The sequence below is a fragment of the Gopherus evgoodei genome, chromosome 13, assembly GCF_007399415.2.
Source record: "Gopherus evgoodei ecotype Sinaloan lineage chromosome 13, rGopEvg1_v1.p, whole genome shotgun sequence".
NCBI classification, from domain to species: domain Eukaryota; kingdom Metazoa; phylum Chordata; order Testudines; family Testudinidae; genus Gopherus; species Gopherus evgoodei.
This window is the reverse complement of record NC_044334.1, coordinates 13,915,286-13,934,861: the sequence shown is the minus strand read 5'-3', so window position 1 is coordinate 13,934,861 and position 19,576 is coordinate 13,915,286. Positions and strand designations below refer to the sequence as shown.

The 19,576-nt window shown below is 41.2% G+C and overlaps 1 protein-coding gene across 3 annotated transcripts in view; it reads left to right on the top strand.

Moving 5' to 3' along the window:
• GALNT9 (polypeptide N-acetylgalactosaminyltransferase 9) overlaps positions 1-19,360 on the top strand; it is a 205,036-nt gene extending 185,676 nt beyond the window's left edge. For all 3 annotated transcript variants that reach the window (XM_030583466.1, XM_030583467.1, XM_030583468.1), the window contains 4 exons: positions 787-924; positions 4,491-4,586; positions 16,985-17,152; positions 18,720-19,360. In XM_030583466.1, the coding sequence (XP_030439326.1) occupies positions 787-924; positions 4,491-4,586; positions 16,985-17,152; positions 18,720-18,866 (549 nt within the window). In that variant the 3' untranslated portion in view covers positions 18,867-19,360. The remainder of the gene's footprint in view (positions 1-786; positions 925-4,490; positions 4,587-16,984; positions 17,153-18,719) is intronic.
• Positions 19,361-19,576: the final 216 nt, after the last annotated feature.

Genomic DNA, 19,576 nt, shown 5'->3' with positions numbered 1-19,576 from the left:
CTGGACAATCAGGTTGGGCAGACAGTCAAGTTTTCCCACACTGCAACACAAACAAAGGGCAAGAGCGGCCACGTTTTGAGACAGTGTTTGGACTCAGGCCTGCATAATGCAATGAAGATGCTGGAGCCACACATTGGGACCCAGGGTTCTGCAATCCTAACCTGTGGTTACAAATGAGTGTAGATGCTCAAACCCTAGCTTAACAAACCCAGGGTCTGCTAACTCAAATTCTACTAACCTTGGGCTTACACTGCAGTGAAAACGTACCATAGGGTGCGTCTGCACGGCAGCCAGGGGTGTGATTTGCTGCTCCTGTAGCTGTACCCAGGTTAGCTTTAATATAGAAGTGAGGATGCGGTGGCATGGACTGCCACATCTTCATTGCTATTTTCAGCAAGTTAGCATGGATATGTCTACACAAGCTGCATTTCACACTCCCAGTTGCAATGTAGACATACTCTTAAATCAGAATTAGGCCCTGAGTTTGTAACAAAATCTGTAACCAAGGCAATTACATTAAAGTTTAATTGCAAACATTTAGCACAGCTCAGTGTGCCAATATCTGTTTTTTTAAATGTTGTTTTTACTTTGTTTTTTGTTTGTTTCTTTGTTCATTTTTCTTCTTTTTCCATTGCTATTTATTGCCTGTTGCGCGGGCCAGCTGTACAATAAGGAAAGGGGGAAATGTGGCTTGCAAACAAAATAAACTCCAGGTTGGTTTCAAGTAAAGAAAACAACTGTAAAGTCGATATGATGGGATTTCTCTGCTGTATTCCTGCTTTGCAGAACCCAGGAGTTGACTTCGGAGATGTTTCAGAAAGATTAGCTCTACGACAGCGACTGCAGTGCCGGAGTTTTAAGTGGTACCTGGAGAACGTCTATCCTGAAATGAGGGTTTACAACAATACAATCACTTATGGAGAGGTGCTGTATGACTTTGAAAATACATCATAACTGCTTTAGCGCTTTCCTTTCATCTTAGTTAGTGGGCATCAGATGACACAGTACAATTTAAAATCGCCTTGACAGCAGGAACACAAACTTTCCCATACCTCTTTAATCCAATCTATAAAGTGTAGGCCATAAGCAATGTTACCCTTCCCACAGGAGTGCATCAGATTAAATCACTGTCGTGAACTATGAGACGCACCTTCCTGGTTTTTCTTTTGGTATTCAGCATCCTCGATAATGTAAATCCAAGACAATTTGTCCCAAATGGGCCCCTCATAAACAACAAAACCAAAAAGTCTGTGATCAAGGCAACTGAGCCAGTTAATCTAAGTTAATTGGATCAAGTAGGGGTGGCATGGACACTGGATCCTCTAAGAAAGGGGTCTCTCTTTGGACCACACTAATATCTTGCAATGGAATACAGTGACTTTGCCCATTAAGTTTTGAAAATCCTGATGGCTGGAGGAAAACTGATACCCTTGTGAGAGCATGAGTGGAGGCTACGGTTGGATGTGTCTTATGTTCAACACATGAGACTCAAAGTAGATAAAAACATCACTATTGGTTTGCAATTAGCTTCTGCTTTTCCTCCTCCTCCTCCCACTGTCACCCACAGACTAGTGCTGAATAAGATCTTGCAAAATCTAACCTAATTTTTATAGACAGGTATATTTAAAGATCAGTCCAAACAAAACTTCTGGCTCCAGACACATCAGAACTTCAGAGAGGCTTTGATCCATGCGCATACTTTGTGGCTGACTTCTTTGATTTACAGTGGCCAATCCAAAAACCAAGATCCAAAACTTCTTGATAATTAGGAAAGCTTGGATGCGCATCTGTGGCTTAGGATCACCTGTAAGGGCTTTCATTGTGGTTTGTTTTAATAAATATATAAATAGGTAATGGCACAGGGGTCGGCAACCTCTGGCCACAGCTCGCCAGGATAAGCATCCTGGCAGGCTGGGCTAGTTTGTTTATCTGCCGTGTTGGCAGGTTCAGCCAATCGTGGCTCCCATTGGCCGCAGTTCACCCTCCCAGGCCAATGGGGGAAGCAGGAAGCAGCGGCCAGCACATCCCTTGACCTGTGGTGCTTCCCACTGCCCCCATTGGCCTGGGACAGTGAACTGCAGCCAATGAGAGCCATGATCAGCCAAACCTGCCAACACAGCAGATAAGCAAACTGGCCCAGCCCGCCAGGGTGCTTACCCTGGCGAACCGTGTGCCAGAAGTTGCTGACCCCTGTAATAGCATAATCTCCTATTTAAAAAAAAGACTGATATGCCTTGAAATTATGCAAAGTTCTAAGAACTTCACTGTCATGCAATTTATAAAAAAAATCTGAAATTTCCTCCTGAAGGTAAATTCAAATCCTAAGGCAATGAGTTTTCATATGATCATTCTTCTTTCCTGTGCCATTTGATTGAGCTCATATATAAATAGGTCATTCACTTTAGATATCGATGCAACGTGCACATTTTATTGGGTAATATCACTTTGCATCTTAATATAACAGTCCCTGGCACTAAATGAGAAAAGACATATAGCAAATTCAACCTAAGCTATTAGTAACCGTCAGGTCCAAGAAGGTTGTTAACTGAAAAGTGCATTGGCACTATCAAGTGATACCTATTACACCAGGTTTTGAGCAAGTCATTCACTATAACAAAGTCTGTTTCCCTTGAGTGATCAGATAGAAGGTCCTTGAGTTAAACAGGAAGCTTGCTGGTCAAGTATCTTAGTTATTAAAATGTATCGAGATAAATAGTCAAAGCCAGATATTTAGCAGATATAAATTGGCATAGGTCCTCTGGAGTCTTGTGTCTGTGTTGAAATGTACTGTAGGTGACACTAAGGATGACTTGTTATTAAAAATCTTCCCTTCCGGTTATTTTCTTAGACAAAGAGAGGTCACTGTAGTCTCTGGACTTTAGTGAGTTTAGAGAAGATAAATGTATTGAGTAGATGGATGCAACAGGAAAAATATATTTCTTATTGACGCAATTCATGATCTTTAAGGCCCAGCATAAAGCTGTCTTCACCTTCTTTAGCCTGTATAGTACCGTAGTCATAAAATAATCCTACTGAAGGTTAACTGTTGGTATATCTTAATTCCCTCACCAAATTGCCTGTCATGTTTCATGTTGTATATGTAGTAATCAGTATTTATTGAGTTTCTGATATTTTATGTGTGATATTTTGTTATACCTATGCGATAATTACACAGTCATTTGTATAACATATGGATGCCTGAAAATTTGCTCACCTTCTGATCTAAACCTGACCTGTTGATGGTTTCAAGATGTTGAGTTAAGTGACTCCTTTGTAAAATCAGAATAGGTGTTTCTCACATATTCATGTTCATCTGCACTCCATGGTTCCAGGCAGTTCCAAAATATTAGAGAAACTGATTATGTGATATTTCTAGCCTGACTAGGAAGGAAGAAACACCTGAAATCCCACCGTATTTTCACTGTGGTTTTTCAAAGTGATAAAGCCCATATAGTCTGGGAAAGTGTCTGAACTTCTGGTTTAGTTGATGACATCCACCTAACCTTTGAACCTTTAGAAATTCTCCCAGTACTATTTATTATTGTTGTCTTGTCTCGTGACAATACACCAAACGCAATACATTACTCCCATACTTTACTATATATGTTGCTACTTCAACTAAGGTTCATTATATATACTTTTTCTTTATATACACCCTGCAATAACGTATAAAGTGCTCTACTATCAGAAACACCTCGGTGTAGTTAGTCGTGTTTTCAGCATAGAGAACTAAATTCTCCCCTTATTTACTCCAGTGTAAATCTACTGAAGTCAACATAATTAATCTAGATTTACACAAGCATAACTTGGAGCAAGATTTGGCCTGTGGCTTTTACAGTGAATTTTAGTGGTTTATGATCTTTGTGCAATTACTTGAAAATACAGATCTGGTTCTAGTTGACAGTTTGGCAAGATTGTAGCACAGATGTAGGCAACCTATGGCACGTGTGCTGAAGGCGGCACGCAAGCTGATTTTCAGTGGCACTCACACTGCCTGGGTCCTGGCCACCAGTCCGGGGGACTTTGCGTTTTAATTTAATTTTAAATGAAGCTTCTTAAACATTTTTAAAACCTTGTTTACTTTACATAGGACAATAGTTTAGTTATATATTATAGACTTAGAGAAAGAGACCTTCTAGAAACATTAAAATGTATTACTGGCACGCGAAACCTTAAGTTAGAGTGACTAAATGAAGACTCGGCACACCACTTCTGAAAGGTTGCCGGCCCCAGTTGTAGCACATTTTGATAATGCAGCTGGGTTTATTCATATAGGAAATTCACTATCAAAGTCTCTACAAGCGTCCTAGGAAAGGATTAATGGAGTGTCAGTGCTGGTGAATGAGAGTGTTTTCCTTCCGCAAAGAAATGTTGAACGTCTTCACATAGTGTTTGCTTTGATAATTGGAAAGCGACAAAGTTTCAGTCATCTAGGCATGTATTATGGATAGCGATGCCTAAAGCAATTGGTTTTTCTGCTCTCATTGTAGGTACGTAACAGCAAAGCTAGTGGCTACTGTTTAGACCAAGGAGCAGAAGATGATGACAAAGCGATCCTCTACCCATGCCATGGAATGTCCTCCCAGGTAAATTAACTAAAATTCTTGTTACCATTAAGTGATGGAAAGCCTTAGACCGAAATAAAGAAACTTTCAAAGGAAACAAAAAGTGATTTGATTGATATTGGCAAAATTTGGGCTTTTGGTCCCTACTAGTTTAGCCTTTAAGTAAGTGAGGATCTTTTTTCCGGGGCAGCATTGATCAATGAAAGCTGAAAGAGCAAAGCCTCGTCTATACACAGAACATGCATTGGGTTAATTAAAAGTGGTTTAAAAACGGAGCAATTTCTTAGAGTAATTGGAGCAAATCCTTGCATCAGACAAGCTAAACTGATATAAGCCAGTTTTAAATTTGTTTAAGAATGTCCACGCAGGGTTTTGAGGCCTTGTCTGCACATACATCACGTTTAGTGAAACTGATATAAACCCCAGTGTGGACAGTCTTATTTTGGTTTGTGTATCTTATTTCAGGCTAGCTTATAACCACTTGTAATTGATTTAAACTACATCAAAATAAGCCTGGTTTAAACCATAATAAAATTTTCCACCCAGCTCTTTGCACCAGCTCAACTAAATCATTTTTAAAACCTACCTTTAGTTAAACGGGTGCCGCTTTGTGTGTAGCAGGGGGAGCTTGTATGTAAAAAAAAGTTTCATTTGGATATGAATCTTGCAAGTGCTTAAGCATGTGTTTAACTTTATGTGCATGATTAGTCCCATTGAATAAGATCGCTCAGGGGCCTGATCCGAAGCCCACTGAAATCAATGGGAAACTTTTAGTTGACTTCAGTGGACTTTGAAGCAGGCCTCAATTGATTGGGTCCTTGGTTTGATTAGCAATGAGTAGTAAATAAATGTCACACCTACACACAAAAATCCCAGTTCATTGTTAAAATCAGTTTTTCCCCCTGGAGAAGGTGGCAATCACACTGTGTGACACGTTTCATACATAAAGTAAAGCTAATGGAATGTATGGTTTTGCCATTTTTATGAGCAGTCAAAACATTTCACCTATTCCTATGTCAACAAGTTTCACAAAGAAACAACCTTTAGTTAGAAAGCTCTTTTCATGGCTGAAAACTATTTTTCACTTTACAAAATTGTCATTCCTTCTCCTATGAAAGCCAGAGCCTGATTAAATAATACAGCCCTGGGAATTTTGCCTGCATTAACATTGCAGGATGAGTTCCAAAGCTTTTCGGGCATTCTTCCCACTTGAGTGGGTATAATTCAGCTATACCCCTGATCACCTTCAGGTCATCTGTGATACTCTAGTATTCTAGCAGGATCGCAACCTGGCGCTTTTTCCCTCCATTCCTGTACAATATCAGCCTGTGCCACCTTGATATCGCTCATTGGTGTGAATATGTCCTTCAAAAGGATCGTGCAGGTAATTGTCCAAGCCAGTTAAATCATTTAGTCAATTAATTGTGGCACTGATGGTTTGTTAATTATTTGCATTACAATAATGCCTAGAGGCCCCAGTCAGAACTTCATTGTGCTAGCTGTAAAAACATATAGTGAGCTATATCCATGCCCAGGATAGTTTACAATGCAAATAGCCAAGGTAAACAAAGGAAGTAGTAGTATCCCCATGGGGAACTGAGACACAGAGAGATTAAATGACTTTTCAGAGGTCACAGTGAGTCTGTGGCGGAGCTGGGAATTGAACCCGGATATCCTGAATCTCACGTAAGTGACTTTACCACTAGATCATATTTTTGAATGGAATAATTTTAGGTTATGTCTTTTCATTAGAAGCTAGGTGAATAATTCACAAATGTTTGCAATGCCGTGACCTTCTTTGACGAAAATATGTTCAAAACATTTTCCCCCATTCTTCTCCCAGATCCAGTGGCAACCCTAGCTGGTTTGGGTGGTATAAGTTTGCCAGAGACATAAATCTCAATGGTCATTGGGCGTTTGGTGTATCATCAAAAATGGATCATGATGGAATTGCAAAGATCCATAGCATAACTATCTAGGGAGTGGGGAGACCCAGAGAGTCCTTTAAAATGTTTTTTTTTAATTAGTCTAGCCTAGACTTTATACTATGCTGTACTTTACACTATTCCTGTAACATCACAGTTCAGGGCTACTGCACCTCTAGATCCCCTTAGTGGTTCAGCGAGGGCACCTGTTCCCAGGCTTCTAGCTGCCCAGCTGTTGCCTCTCTTGGATGGAGACCCATATCTCTCTTTTCTGACCAGGGTATTTCCAAGGCTGCACAGTTCCTTGCCTTCACTGTATATTTCCCAGCAAAGAGAGTCTGCCTAAACAGACCTGCTTCCTTTCTCCCTAGAGACTAGAAACTGAGTGATTGCTACAGATATAAGTTACCACAGAGTTTTCTAGGCAAGCCTACTTTATTCCTACAGAGAAAAGCACAACACAGAAGAAACATTAAAAACAATGAACGAAGCTACACGCATGCTAATAAGCTTACCAGAGTTCATCCCCACTCTCTCATGGGTTCTGGAACAGCAATCTTTCAACACCTTTCCCTACGGCCTTCCTTGAGGTCTCAAGTTCATCAGAGCTTCAGCTCAGAAAAAACACATAATCTTATGAGACCTCAGTAAGCTAACTCCTTCCAATTCTCTCTGAAGGTTTGGGGTCCTCCATGGACCAGGGGACATGTCCATTTGCTGGGTCAGAAAGAAGGCCCCAAGTCAGCCTAAACTCAGGCTTTTTATCCAAAAGTTTTTTCTTTGTCTTTTACTCTTTGGAGAATCCATTTTGAACTAGTATAAGCATATCTTCCCAAGGCGTATCTTCCAAAAGTTAGTTTGGAGAGGGAGAATTTGCATTTCCCTCACCTCAAGATATTTCAAAGGGAAATCCACTTCACTCACACTGTTCCAGAAGGATCTTTGAACTGCCTCATACATTCCAGAGATTGTATTAATTGTGTGTTCCTGCTAAGGAAGGTCTGTACAATCTCACAATAGTACATAAACATTTTAACATAAGAACGGCTGGTCTGGGTCAGACCAATGATCCATCTAGCCTTGTATCCAGTCTTCTGACAGTGATTGGTGACAGATACTTCATAGGGAATGAACAGAACAGGACAATTATCGAGTGATACATCCCCTGTTACCCAGTCCCAGTTTCTGGCAGTTAGAGGCTTAGGGATACCCAGAGCATGGGGTTGCATCCTGATCATCTTAGCTAATAGCCATTGATGAACCAATCCTCCATGAATTTATCTAATTCTTTTTTGAACCCAGATATACTTTTGGCCTTCACAGCATCCCCTGGCAACAAATTCCACAGGTTGACTGTGCGTTGTATGTAGGATTACATCCTTATGTTGTTTTAAACTGTTGCCTATTAATTTCATTGAGTGACCCCTGGTCTTGTGTTAAGTGAAGGGGTAAATAACACTTCCCTATTCACTTTCTCCACAGCATTCATGATTTTGTAGACCTCTATCATATCCCCTTTTAGTCATCTGTTTTACAATATGAACAGTTCCAGTCTTTTTACTCTGTCCTCATATGGAAGCTGTTCTATATCTCTAATAATTTTTGTTGCCCTTCTCTGGACTTTTTCTAATTCTGATATATCTTTTTTGAGATGGGGCGACCATCATTGCATGCGGTATTCAAGGTGTGAGCGTAATATGGTTTTATATAGTGGCATTATGATATTTTCTGTCTTATTATCTATCCCTTTCCTAATGGTTCCTAACATTGTTAGCTTTTTTGACTGTCACTGCACATTATCTTTGGAGATGTCTTTGGAGAACTATCCACAGTGACTCCAAGATCTCTTTCTTGAGTAATAACAGCTAATTTAGACCCTATCATTTTGTATGTGTAGTTGGGATTATGTTTTCCAACATGCATTACACCCAGTTTTGTGAGATCCCGTTATAAATCTTTGCAGTCAGTTTTGGACTTATCTTGAGTAATTTTGTATTGTCTGCAAACATTGCCACCTGAATGTTTACCTCTCTTTCCAGATCATTTATTAATATGTTGAACAGCACTGATCCTAGTACAATATTAACCATACAAAGAGAGTGGGATATTAGGCACATGCTTTTCCAATGTATAGGAGATACTTTCACAAATATGTTGACCTATAATACTTGTATCACAAAATTTTCTCTAAATCCTAAATGAAAATGTCTGGCTACACCATAAGAATTTAATTGAACAAAATCCAGCCATTTTGTTCTCACTATAGTAATCAAAGAACTACATAATTTACTATGTGAATCTTATGTTCTGAAGATGTCAGTTAAAGAAACTAGTAGAACCTTGTTAATTTGTTCTTATAACTCAGAGACCCTTTGCAAAATACTAATTTTAGCTAATTCAGGTTAGCGTGTACAACCCTTACACATGTTGGTTATCACTTGCTCACAGGAGTAGTCCTATTAACTTAATTGAGCTTTAGAATAGATCAGTAAGGCCCTATTCAGGAAAGCACTTAAGCATGAGCTTAACTTTAAGCAGATGCTAATATGCATTGCTGAATAGGAATGGAGTGAAGTGCGCGCTTAAACTTGATGTAAGTGGTGTTTAAGCACATTTTAAATTAAGATTGTTATGAACATTATTTTTAATTTGTATGCTTCAGTGCTTTCCTAATCAAGGTTTATTTCTTGAATTGGGCCCAATGTATATAATTTTTTTCCTTACAAATGTTTTGAGGTTTTAAAATGAAATCTCTTCATACTTGTATTGCTGTTACTTTACTTTTTTTAGTGAACATAGATATTATTTAAATCCAGGACTTTGGTTTTTTCTGTGATGTCATTTTAGTTTCTGTTGAAGCACCATCTAAATCAGACCTCCATTAATGAACGGTCATTCATACATAAATAAAGTCTGACCTTATCACCAACTAAACAATTAACTGAAGTTCAACCATACATATTATTGGCTTGGAATCTTAGCTTGTACATTACCATGGAAGCATAACAAGATTTTCAAAATATAAATATTGCCTATTGTGGTTAATTGCAAGCCAGTGACAGGTCGTTCCTTGTTACAGCAAAGTGGATAGATGCTCAATTCACACTGCCAAAGCATCCACCCTTGGTAGTCTCATTACAGGACACTTGACTGACACTTTCAGAGTAAATTTAGATGGAGTAGCCTTTGATTAAGATAACAAAATAGAGTTTCTTAATTAGATGCAAATGAGATTTCCAGGAAGAGTCCGCTTCAGTGAGAGGCTGCCATGGCTCATACAAAGAGTTCAGTCTCTAGCACAATTTTATTTTACCCAGAAGGTCCCAGTTTAAAGTCCTCATAGAAGGTCTCTTTTCAATCTCTAATATGCTGCCTAGTGCCAGTAGTGATGGAGATAGTGAGGTAAATGGTTCTGACTGTAATTTATTTTGCAGGTTCAGCCTCAAAGTGGGTCACCCTGACTCTCTCATTTGATACAATACATTTCACTCTCGAAAGAAACAGGGATGGGGTGCATCAGTTGTGGTTTAGAAAGTTGCTAAGGTTGAACAACAGCCATGAAAAGCAGAGTAGTCATTTCCCAGTGTCTACTGACTGACTATCAAACTGCGGAAGTCTTAAGCTTCAGTTAAGTCTAGCAGAGACCAGGTTCTCCCATGCCTTTCCAGCAGGCTCTTAGTTCATTTCATGTGGGACGTAACAAGTCCCCCTTGCCTTTCAGGATCACGTGGCACTGCCCAGTAAATGATACGGATTCTCTTCTGAGGGTTGAGAATTCTTCCCACTGAATTAGCGCCCCCATCATGCAGCTATAGTGCTCACTGTATGATGGACCAGACTCGTTCTTTCCCACGAGAACTGATGTCTCAAAAGAAGGTAATAAACTATGCTTCTCTCGGGTATGAGCATGGGAGCCCCAGAATTCTTGATCTTGCAGAGACAGCCAACATGGCAAAGATCAGTTAAGTCCTGGAAAGCCCTGGAGACCAATAGTGAGGGAAGGTGAGCAAGAAGTTTGTTTGGAAGGGCTCTGAGGAAGCAGAGATCAGGCATTTATTAGCATCGGGGAGAAAGAGGTACATGGATCTGAATATTTTTGAACCAAAATGGCATTGATATTTGGTTTCCACATAGCTGATTGATGGACGGTACTGCCTGGAATGCTGCTGAGGGTGCCCTCCCAGATAGCTGCTGGCAGCTGGGCTGGCTTATCTGCTGAACAGCTGTTGTGACCCTGGGCACAAGGAGGAGCAGCTCCATAGTGGGAGAAGTATTGTCATCTCATAGACTAAGCACATGACGTTAATCTTAGTTCTGACACCAACTCTTACTTAATCAAACCACTTGTTCTCTGTGTTCGATGTGTAAAATGGGGATCATATGTACTTACCTGTGTCATAGGAGTATTTTGTTTATTGATTAGTTAATAGGTGTCAATATGCCAGAATGCACACAAACTCCCTTCACCAGCCAGGAGCCTGGCAGCTCCCCAAATCTGCAGGCTCAGGAAGTGTCCCTACGAGCCCTTTCACTGCCCAGTCCTTAGCAAGAGCATCTGAGCTGTGCTTCGTATGCAACTGGAGACTGAGGGAGACCTAAAGACTCCCCTACGCTACCCCTCATTCACACTTTTATGAAAGGATTCAGTTAACATTGGACTTTAATGCTAACCCCTCCCTTAAATCCCTTAGGGCTGGAGGCAGGACAAGAATTGTTTCATAGCCCTGTGCAAAATTTGCTACTGATGGTTCTGTTCAGTACATCAGGCTGGGGATGTTTTCTGTCTAAAACCTCTGGCATTCAGATACTCAATACCTACTGCAGTTATATTTTGAGAGAAATGTTGAAACTCTGTTGTTGTTAATATTATAGTAGCCCTGGGGGATGGGGGGGTCAGGACTATACAAACAATAGGAAGAGACAGTCACTGCTCCAAAAAGCTTGCAATCTGAATAGACAAGACAAAGGACAGGAGGGGAAACAGATGCTCAGAAAAGTGAAATGACATGTCCTTCATGCTAGCAGAGCCCGGAACCTATCCCAGTTCTCCTTACTCCCAGTCCAACACCTTCTTTACAAGACCACACTACCTCCCTCTTCTGTTTGCACACCTCTTCTGGTAGCACCATGGCATGGCTCTTTAAAAGTACCTTTCTCCAGTGCCTGAGAATTATATTTAGGGGAAGTAAATCAGAAAAGTGGAGGAGTTAATCTACCGGATCATCCAATACTATTATCCATTTCCTTTTTTTTCCCCCCAGTTTAGTTACATTCTGTACGAAATGCCACGCTGTATGGAGAAGTGCAGTGTTATCTAAGTTGAGCATTTTGCAGATAAGCATGGATTGGAGTCACTCACATGTAGCCAAGTTAATTAATGATTACACAGCTGGAAAAGTTGTATCAGCTCACCACAATTTACAAAATTAATTCAGTGTGAGGACCGCAGCTGCGCAAACTCTAGTCAAGGATATTCAAGTAGATAGTATGGAAGTTGTTGACAGCTAGCATTTTGCTAGGTTAAATCATTTTTAAAACCCCTCTGTAATCAGCATGGATAAATATAGTTGCCTGTCATGTTTAGCTTTGAGTTTCTTTCATTTTAAGTCTCATGTACTAGACATAAGATGTCTGTATTGTATTGGGTTGGTTTGTTTTCGTGCTCCTACTGCATGTGAGACTATAGCCCGTCTAGACCTGGCACTTGCTTTCACCAGCTGGATTATCACCTCTGCTTTGTGCCTCTCAGGGCCATGAAGGCAACTCAATACTCTCCCATGATCGGTTAGATTTCGTGGCCCTGATTCTGCCAGGTACTTGGGCATGTGCTTAACTGTAAGTATGTGAGAAGTCCCACTGAAGCCAGTGAGGAACTGCATGCTTAAAATTAAGTACATGCGGAATCAGCAGCTGTGACTGGATTATTCATTCTATCCTCCTTTTCCACTGCCTGGCCTTTTGTGCAGCTCTTTCTGTGTTGCATATGCTAGAACCATAGCCTTCACCATACAGCTAGCCAAAGACACCCAACCATTCCACCTTTAACTCTTTAATCCTCACTGTTTACAAAACTTCTCTTGGTGTGTGTATTTTTTCACTAGCTAAGGTCTTATCTTCATGCATAAGTTGCACCAGTTTAACTAAAATAGATTTAACTCCTGTGTGGACACGTTTGACAGCAGTTACCGCTGGCTTACCACTAGCTTAACTTGTCAAGGAATTGACGCAAGCTAAATCAATAAAAGCCAGGTTTAAACCAAGTGAAGCGTATGGACACAGGGTTTTGCACTGGTTTAACCAAATCTGTTTAAAGACGCAACTGTAGTTAAACTAGAGTGAGTTATTGCTGGACAAGAGATGACTGAAGAACATGCAAAATGTGGCATAGGGTTTAAGAGTTTTTAGGGAAGAAATAAGCATGACAGGAACCTTGAACTGCTAAGAATGGTCTGCAAGTTTGCCGTCTTGCACCCCCATTTCTAATGCTCATCGATTTGCATTGCTGTCTAATGAACCGTTATTATAGAATCGCTTCTGAACGAGAAGATGAGGCAGTCAGTGGAAGATATCTGTCTCATAGGAGAATCATTTCCAGGCTCGCCTATTCCTGCCTAACTTGGGCTGGGAGTGCTGCAGAGTGCAGAGTTTATATACAATCCTGCGTCCACTATCAGCGAGTGGTGGCACAGTCTCAAAGGAATTCAGTGTCTATCTCGAATGCTGTGAGGTGGCCCAGATTTGATACAGTGTGTGAAAGAGGAAGGGGATTTAATAAGAGGAAAAATGGCAGCCAGGGACATAAAAGTGTTGATGAACAACCTACAGCAACTCCCTTTCCTCCCCCTGCCATGCATACACACTCCCCCACTGATACAGAGATGAGTCGCTGCCGGTGGGGAAATGAGAACTCTCTGGGCATATAGATCTGCTCCATCCTCTCTGTCCTTGATAGAAAGTATAATGTTAGTCAGAGAAAGAACTAACATTTTCTATTGCATCCATTCAGATTCTGCAGAGAGATTTCTCTGTCTGACTTACAATAGCTGACAAAATCCAATAACACTCCAAGAATTTGGAATCAAAGCTCCAGATCTTATTTATTTTGTTAAGGAAGGCCACAGGGGAGTTGAAGCATTGTCTTTGCCCCTTTTTTCCGATCTACGGTATTAAACTGCTTACTTTAATATGAAAGTTGTTTAGCACTGATGACTAGTTCTTGGGGTGTTTTAGGATCTGTTAGCTATATGCAAGTGTGGAGTAATTGGAGGGCTATTACATTTTATCAACCATTTGATTGTGGGCATCAGTTTTTAACTCTAAACCTTACAGGAGTGGATGCTGAGAACTGTGCTTCTTATTATTGTGTTAAGGTCTTGCATGGTGGACTGAAGTCTTCAGGGCCAATGTGACTCAAATGAAAATATGAATCCTTGATGACTAAACCTTTGACATTCCCTTTACAACAATGGCACAAATAACGGAGAGCATTGATCTGTTTTCTGGCTGTAGCCTTCACTCCATCACGGTAGCAGGTGCTTCTGTAGACTGACTGTATCTTTCACCCTATATACATATATATACTTCCTATATGAAACCTAAGCAGAAATACCATTACTTAGCAGATTATCTGTATTTGATGGGTCTGCCCTATAAATATAATATCAGAACGTGCTGGTTCCTGTGATGTTCAGCACACACAATTCTAGGCTGTAGGGATTCCAGAGGAAATGAAATATCTTATCACAGAAAAGCTGTTTATTTTAGGGCTTACAGTGGCAAATTCTTGTCATTTAAACCACAGAGTGCTGTGACCCACAGGGGAAATTGACCCTGGACTGTAGATGATGTAGCTGATTATCAGCACTGGAGTTAGTTGTCTAGCTAGGGAAAATTAACTGATTTTTAGTGCATATTTTGATTTAGAGTTGTGCGGGGGAGGGGCAGATACATAAAATCTACAATATTGCCAACCATATTGCCGTGTCTGCAGTTCACAGCCACAACTGCATCTCGTTCTCACTCTCTGCTCATCCTTCCCGGTGAGTTGGAAGTGTGAAATATGTAGAATGTTGAAAAACCCAACAGATTTTACCCTTGTACGGAAGGAAAAGAAGTTCACTTGTGCGAGCTGACAGACCGTTCAGATGTTTGCCTGCTTTAAACACTTCCCCAAAAAGGCAAGAAAAGATGTCTTACATACCTTGATTTACCATGTACAGACAGTGCACTAACTAATGTCATTTACTCATCCACAAGAGAAATCCTCATGGGGCTATTCTACTGCTTTCTCTGATGCAGTCTCCAGCCTAACTCTTTGCTCCACATGACTGCACTGAACAAAAGTGGCAGGTGGTAACACTGAACACATGCTTTGTCAAAGGACCTCTGGTCTAAAAGTGAACAGACAAAGCTCTTTTGCCACTGGGAAGATATGATTATTCACAGTATGTGCTTGCTGAGGCTAATAAGAATGAGGAAATATCTTTAGAAAGCTAGGTTTTAATTAGAGCTTTTTGATTGGCCCTTAATGGTATCATCACTTGCCCTGGTCAGTAATATCCAGTAAATGCCAAGGGTTCACGACCTTCCTTCCATTCCTTTTTAAGTATTTTCAGTCTCATAACAGCAATAAGACCAGACAGGCAGTGAATTTCTGGGTGATAATTGCATTTCTCCAATGGCTAAAGATTTTGCTCTGCAGCTCTCTGTCTCATACTAAATGTGAGCCACCAGTTAGCAATATCCTTACATCTGAATTCTGCTCATGGTTAAATCGAGAGCCCAGGGACCAAAATTTGATCTCATTTACATGTATATCGAGACAACAGTGGAGTTACCCCGGATTTAAACAAGCGATTGATTGGAATTTGACACAACAAAGTTATCCCAGAATTACATTGATATAACTGAGAAGGGCAGAATATGCCTTTACTAGTTAACTAAAAAATTCAAAACAGTTTATAGAGAAGAAAGAGCATTTGATAGTGGTTAGGAAAGAGGGACTGGGAGTTAGGACTCCTGGGTTCCATTCCTGGCTCACCTTCGACTTGCTGTGTAATCTTGAACGTGTTCCTGACCTCTGTGACTCGTGATCGTGAACATGTTACCTGACCAGTCTATAAAAAGAGACTAAAAATACTTCCCCATTTCAGGTAAGGCAAATCACTTAACCTCTCTGTGGCTCAATTTATCTGGTTGTAAAAAAACATTTCTCCACCTGAGTGGGCTGGGGGGAAGGTTGTAATGAAATTTAAGATGTTTTAAAAGTGCTTTGGAGTCTTCTGATGAAAGGCTGTTTTATAACTATGTGGAAAGTACTATTAATTATTATCGTATTCAGTTTATGAAATGCAATGAGAATCTACCATCATCATGGATATGTTGGTACTGCATGATGTACAAGCAACCCGTAGTCATGAGCAGCAATGGCCCTCATCTTGATTTTTTAATATTTTCCCCCAACCAGGCCCTAATGTAATAAAATGAATCCTTGCTTCCACATATGGACAGCTCCAGAAGATCCATTTTTCACATCTCCTGCTGCACATTATTTGTCCTGGACTGGGCCCTTTTATAGACACAATGGCTTCAAACAAGTGAAATAGTCATTTTACACACACACACACACACACACACACACACACACACACACACACACACACACACACACACACACACACACGTTGAAGAAAGGGTAAATTCTGAAGGTCATTGTTGCCAGACCTGAAGCATACATTAGCAGATCTGCTATTTCCTTCGTGACTTGACTGTTTTCCTCCTCTCTTATTTTTGGATACCTGATGTACAAGTTGTGCTGATGGATTTTTTTCCATAATGTTTATTTACAAAAACTAATTAGAGGGTTGCTATCAATAGGCTCTGACAGAGCTCTTAAGAACAAACTGCATGGCAAATTGCCATTGTGTCCTTGTTAAATCAATTCCCACTGAGTGGATTCGAGAGTGGTTATGATTTACATATTGATTACTTCATTTTCTTGATTGCCCTTTTGCAAAGTTGTTTTTTTTTGGGGGGGGAGGAGGGGAGAAGGAGGAAGAACTATATGTCTTATGAGCGATGCCATGGTAGTAACATATGTTTTACTCTCTCTCGCTGCATAAAAAGTATGTGCTGGAATAGAGCACTCCAGCCACAAGGGACAACACAAAGGAGCTACTGGGCCCTGTTCTCAGTTGCTCCATTCCTGTGCTTGGGGTAGAAATGGATGGTGGGACCAGAATGGCCTTAAGCCATTTGGGTGCTCCCTATATTCTAACCATCCCCTGGTGTAAGTTAGTCCAGTCTCAGCTCCCTGTGAAGTTGGCACACCTTAACTCAGGCCCTAGTTGTCCAAAGTAGGGCACCCAAAACAAGCAACCACAGTCGAAAATGTGGTGGGTGAGCATTATTCTCCAACCTTTGGTACTGGAAGTCTCTAGCGGTGCTGATATGGCTTAAGCTGTATGTTGTCTTTCTCTTCCTTCTTCTCTCCAGCTTGTCCGCTATAGTTCTGAAGGGCTCCTGCAGTTAGGGCCTCTGGGCTCCACGGCCTTTCTGCCTGACTCCAAATGTCTCATTGATGATGGGAAAGGCAGGACCCCTACTCTGAAGAAATGTGAAGATGTCTTGAGACCAGCACAAAGACTCTGGGATTTTACACAGGTATGGAAGAGAGCTTTCAAAGATGTTCGTGGTCTTGTGAATTAGACAGGAGCTCCTACTCTAGGTAATAGGGAATCCATGCAGTTGTTTGCTGCTGATCAAAAGCAAAACACATTATTTGCAGGAAAAGGGAGAGAGTTGAGAGCTCACAACACAAGACACCTGACCAGGTGGAAAGATATGGAGGTTGCATCAACTCTTTTACACACACACACACACACACACACACACACACACACACACACACACACACACACACACACACACACACACACACACACACACACACACACACACACACACACACACACACACACTGCAGCCCGGGAGGGGAATGGCAGTTTGCGTAGAAGGACCCACGCTTCCTCTACTCCAGCTATCTCATTAAAATAGAAGTACATGTGCAGGTGGGTCAGGCAGGATTGTTCAGCCCATGCTCAAACCTACATTACCCCGTTTCTGTTTTGGCGAGCTAGCTAGTGTCCAGCTAGTGTTGGTATGTCTAACTGAGCCACAAATTGCATGCCTGGCTGCAACATAGATGTGCCCTTGGAGTCAAAGGCTGGTTTTAAAATTCTCAGTTTAATAGAAAAACAATGGCATAGAGTGTTACCGTTTCAAAGGCATACCGGCAGAGCGTAGAGTCCTTACTGTAAGAGAACTTCAGCCATGAAAACCAGCATCTCCTGGGCTATGTCATGCCATCAGCAGAGCTCCCCCTTGCGCTGGGCACTGTACAAATACAGAGACCAGAGACAGGCCCTGCCACAGACAGCTTACAGTCTTAAATAGACATGAGAGACTCAAAGCAGGAGGGCGAAAAGAGGCAAAGGTGAAGCGGTTTGCCCAAGGCATGCAGCCAGTTTACTGCAGAGTTGGGAACAGAATCCAAGCATCCTGACTGTTACTCCAGTGCCAAATCCACTAGACCCCACTGCCTCCCCAGTTTTTATGACGTCTTTGTTTTGTGCTGACGGATTGATAGGGAGAAAAAAATCATTTTGCTTAAGATTCTCAAAGTTACAATGTCCCTGTGAAGGCATCAGAGTTCAGTTAAGGATGTCTTCAGCTTCTCTGAACTGATCTACAAATGGAACATGTGGCCAGCTGTCAGAGAGGCTTTTGAAACAGCAAGGGATAGACTTTTGTGACTCCTGCACTGTCTCCAACTGGTTACAGCTGCCATGTGCACCTATGTCATCACCCCAGGTCTGTGTGTGGACCCAAACCTATTCCCGGAGACTTCAGACAGTGCAGGATTTGCCTTGTATGAATCCACTTACTGAGCTCTGAACTTTTGCCAGTAGAAAGTGATTATGCTGCGTATTTACAGACAGTCCCATCCCACCTATCTTAGCAGAGGTTCATCCCAAGGAGCCTTAGCACAATTAAGTTGTTCTGCTTTAGAAATCTCTGTTCTAGCACAACTCTGTCAGCAACCAACTGCAAATGCAGGCTCATTCCTCACTCAAATACCTGAATAATGGAAAGACTGTAACGCAAAAATCGGCCATTGGGTAGCATGGGACAAATCCTCAGTGCTAATGTTTTTCTCTCTTCAATTCAGAATGGTCCAATCATCAGCAGAAACACTGGACGGTGTCTAGAAGTGGAAATGTCAAAAGATGCCAATTTTGGGCTCAGACTTGTGGTACAAAGGTGCTCGGGGCAAAAATGGATGATTAGAAACTGGATAAAACATGGTCGACATTGACTACGGGGGCTGAGAAGCCATCGTCCATTGCTCGGTGTGCGATACCCTTCAAGGCATTTGTGTTAAAGCAGACTACTATGAAAAGGAGTTAACTACCCAGGGCCATGGACTATTAGGCACAGCTTAACAAACAGGCAAATAAGCATCCTGCCTGACTCTCCCTCAGATCAATGGATGCCCTGGAAATCTTGGGATGGTCTAACAGAACAGAGAAGTGGGCTCATTCCAGCTCTCCCAGAGGAATTAAAAGACAGCTGTGTCTGTGATGAGTTCAAAGGGGAGTTTCCTCTACTGCCTCATTAAAAAGAATCCTCTGATGGATAGCTTTTTAGCTTTAAGTTATTGACTGGTGCACAACTCCTATGATGAATAATCATGTGCCTTTTCTACTGTACTTCCTATACAAATGGACTTGGAAATCCCATCTTTTCAGCATGTCTGGTTCATTGTACTAAACAGCTAAAACTGTGAATAAATAACACTGCAAAATATGATATATTGTAAATTTCAAGGGTGGTTGCTTGAGCGTCTGTATTTATAGGAAGAACCAGTTCTGCACATGTTTACAAGTGGTTTTGCACCCTCATCCTGCTCGAAAGCAGCATCCTAGGGGTCCTCATGTAAATTCTGAATAGTTAAAACATCAACACGCTTCATTTTATTGTCTCCTCTAGGTCTTGCCAGTAGAAAAGAAACACAATACAGCACTT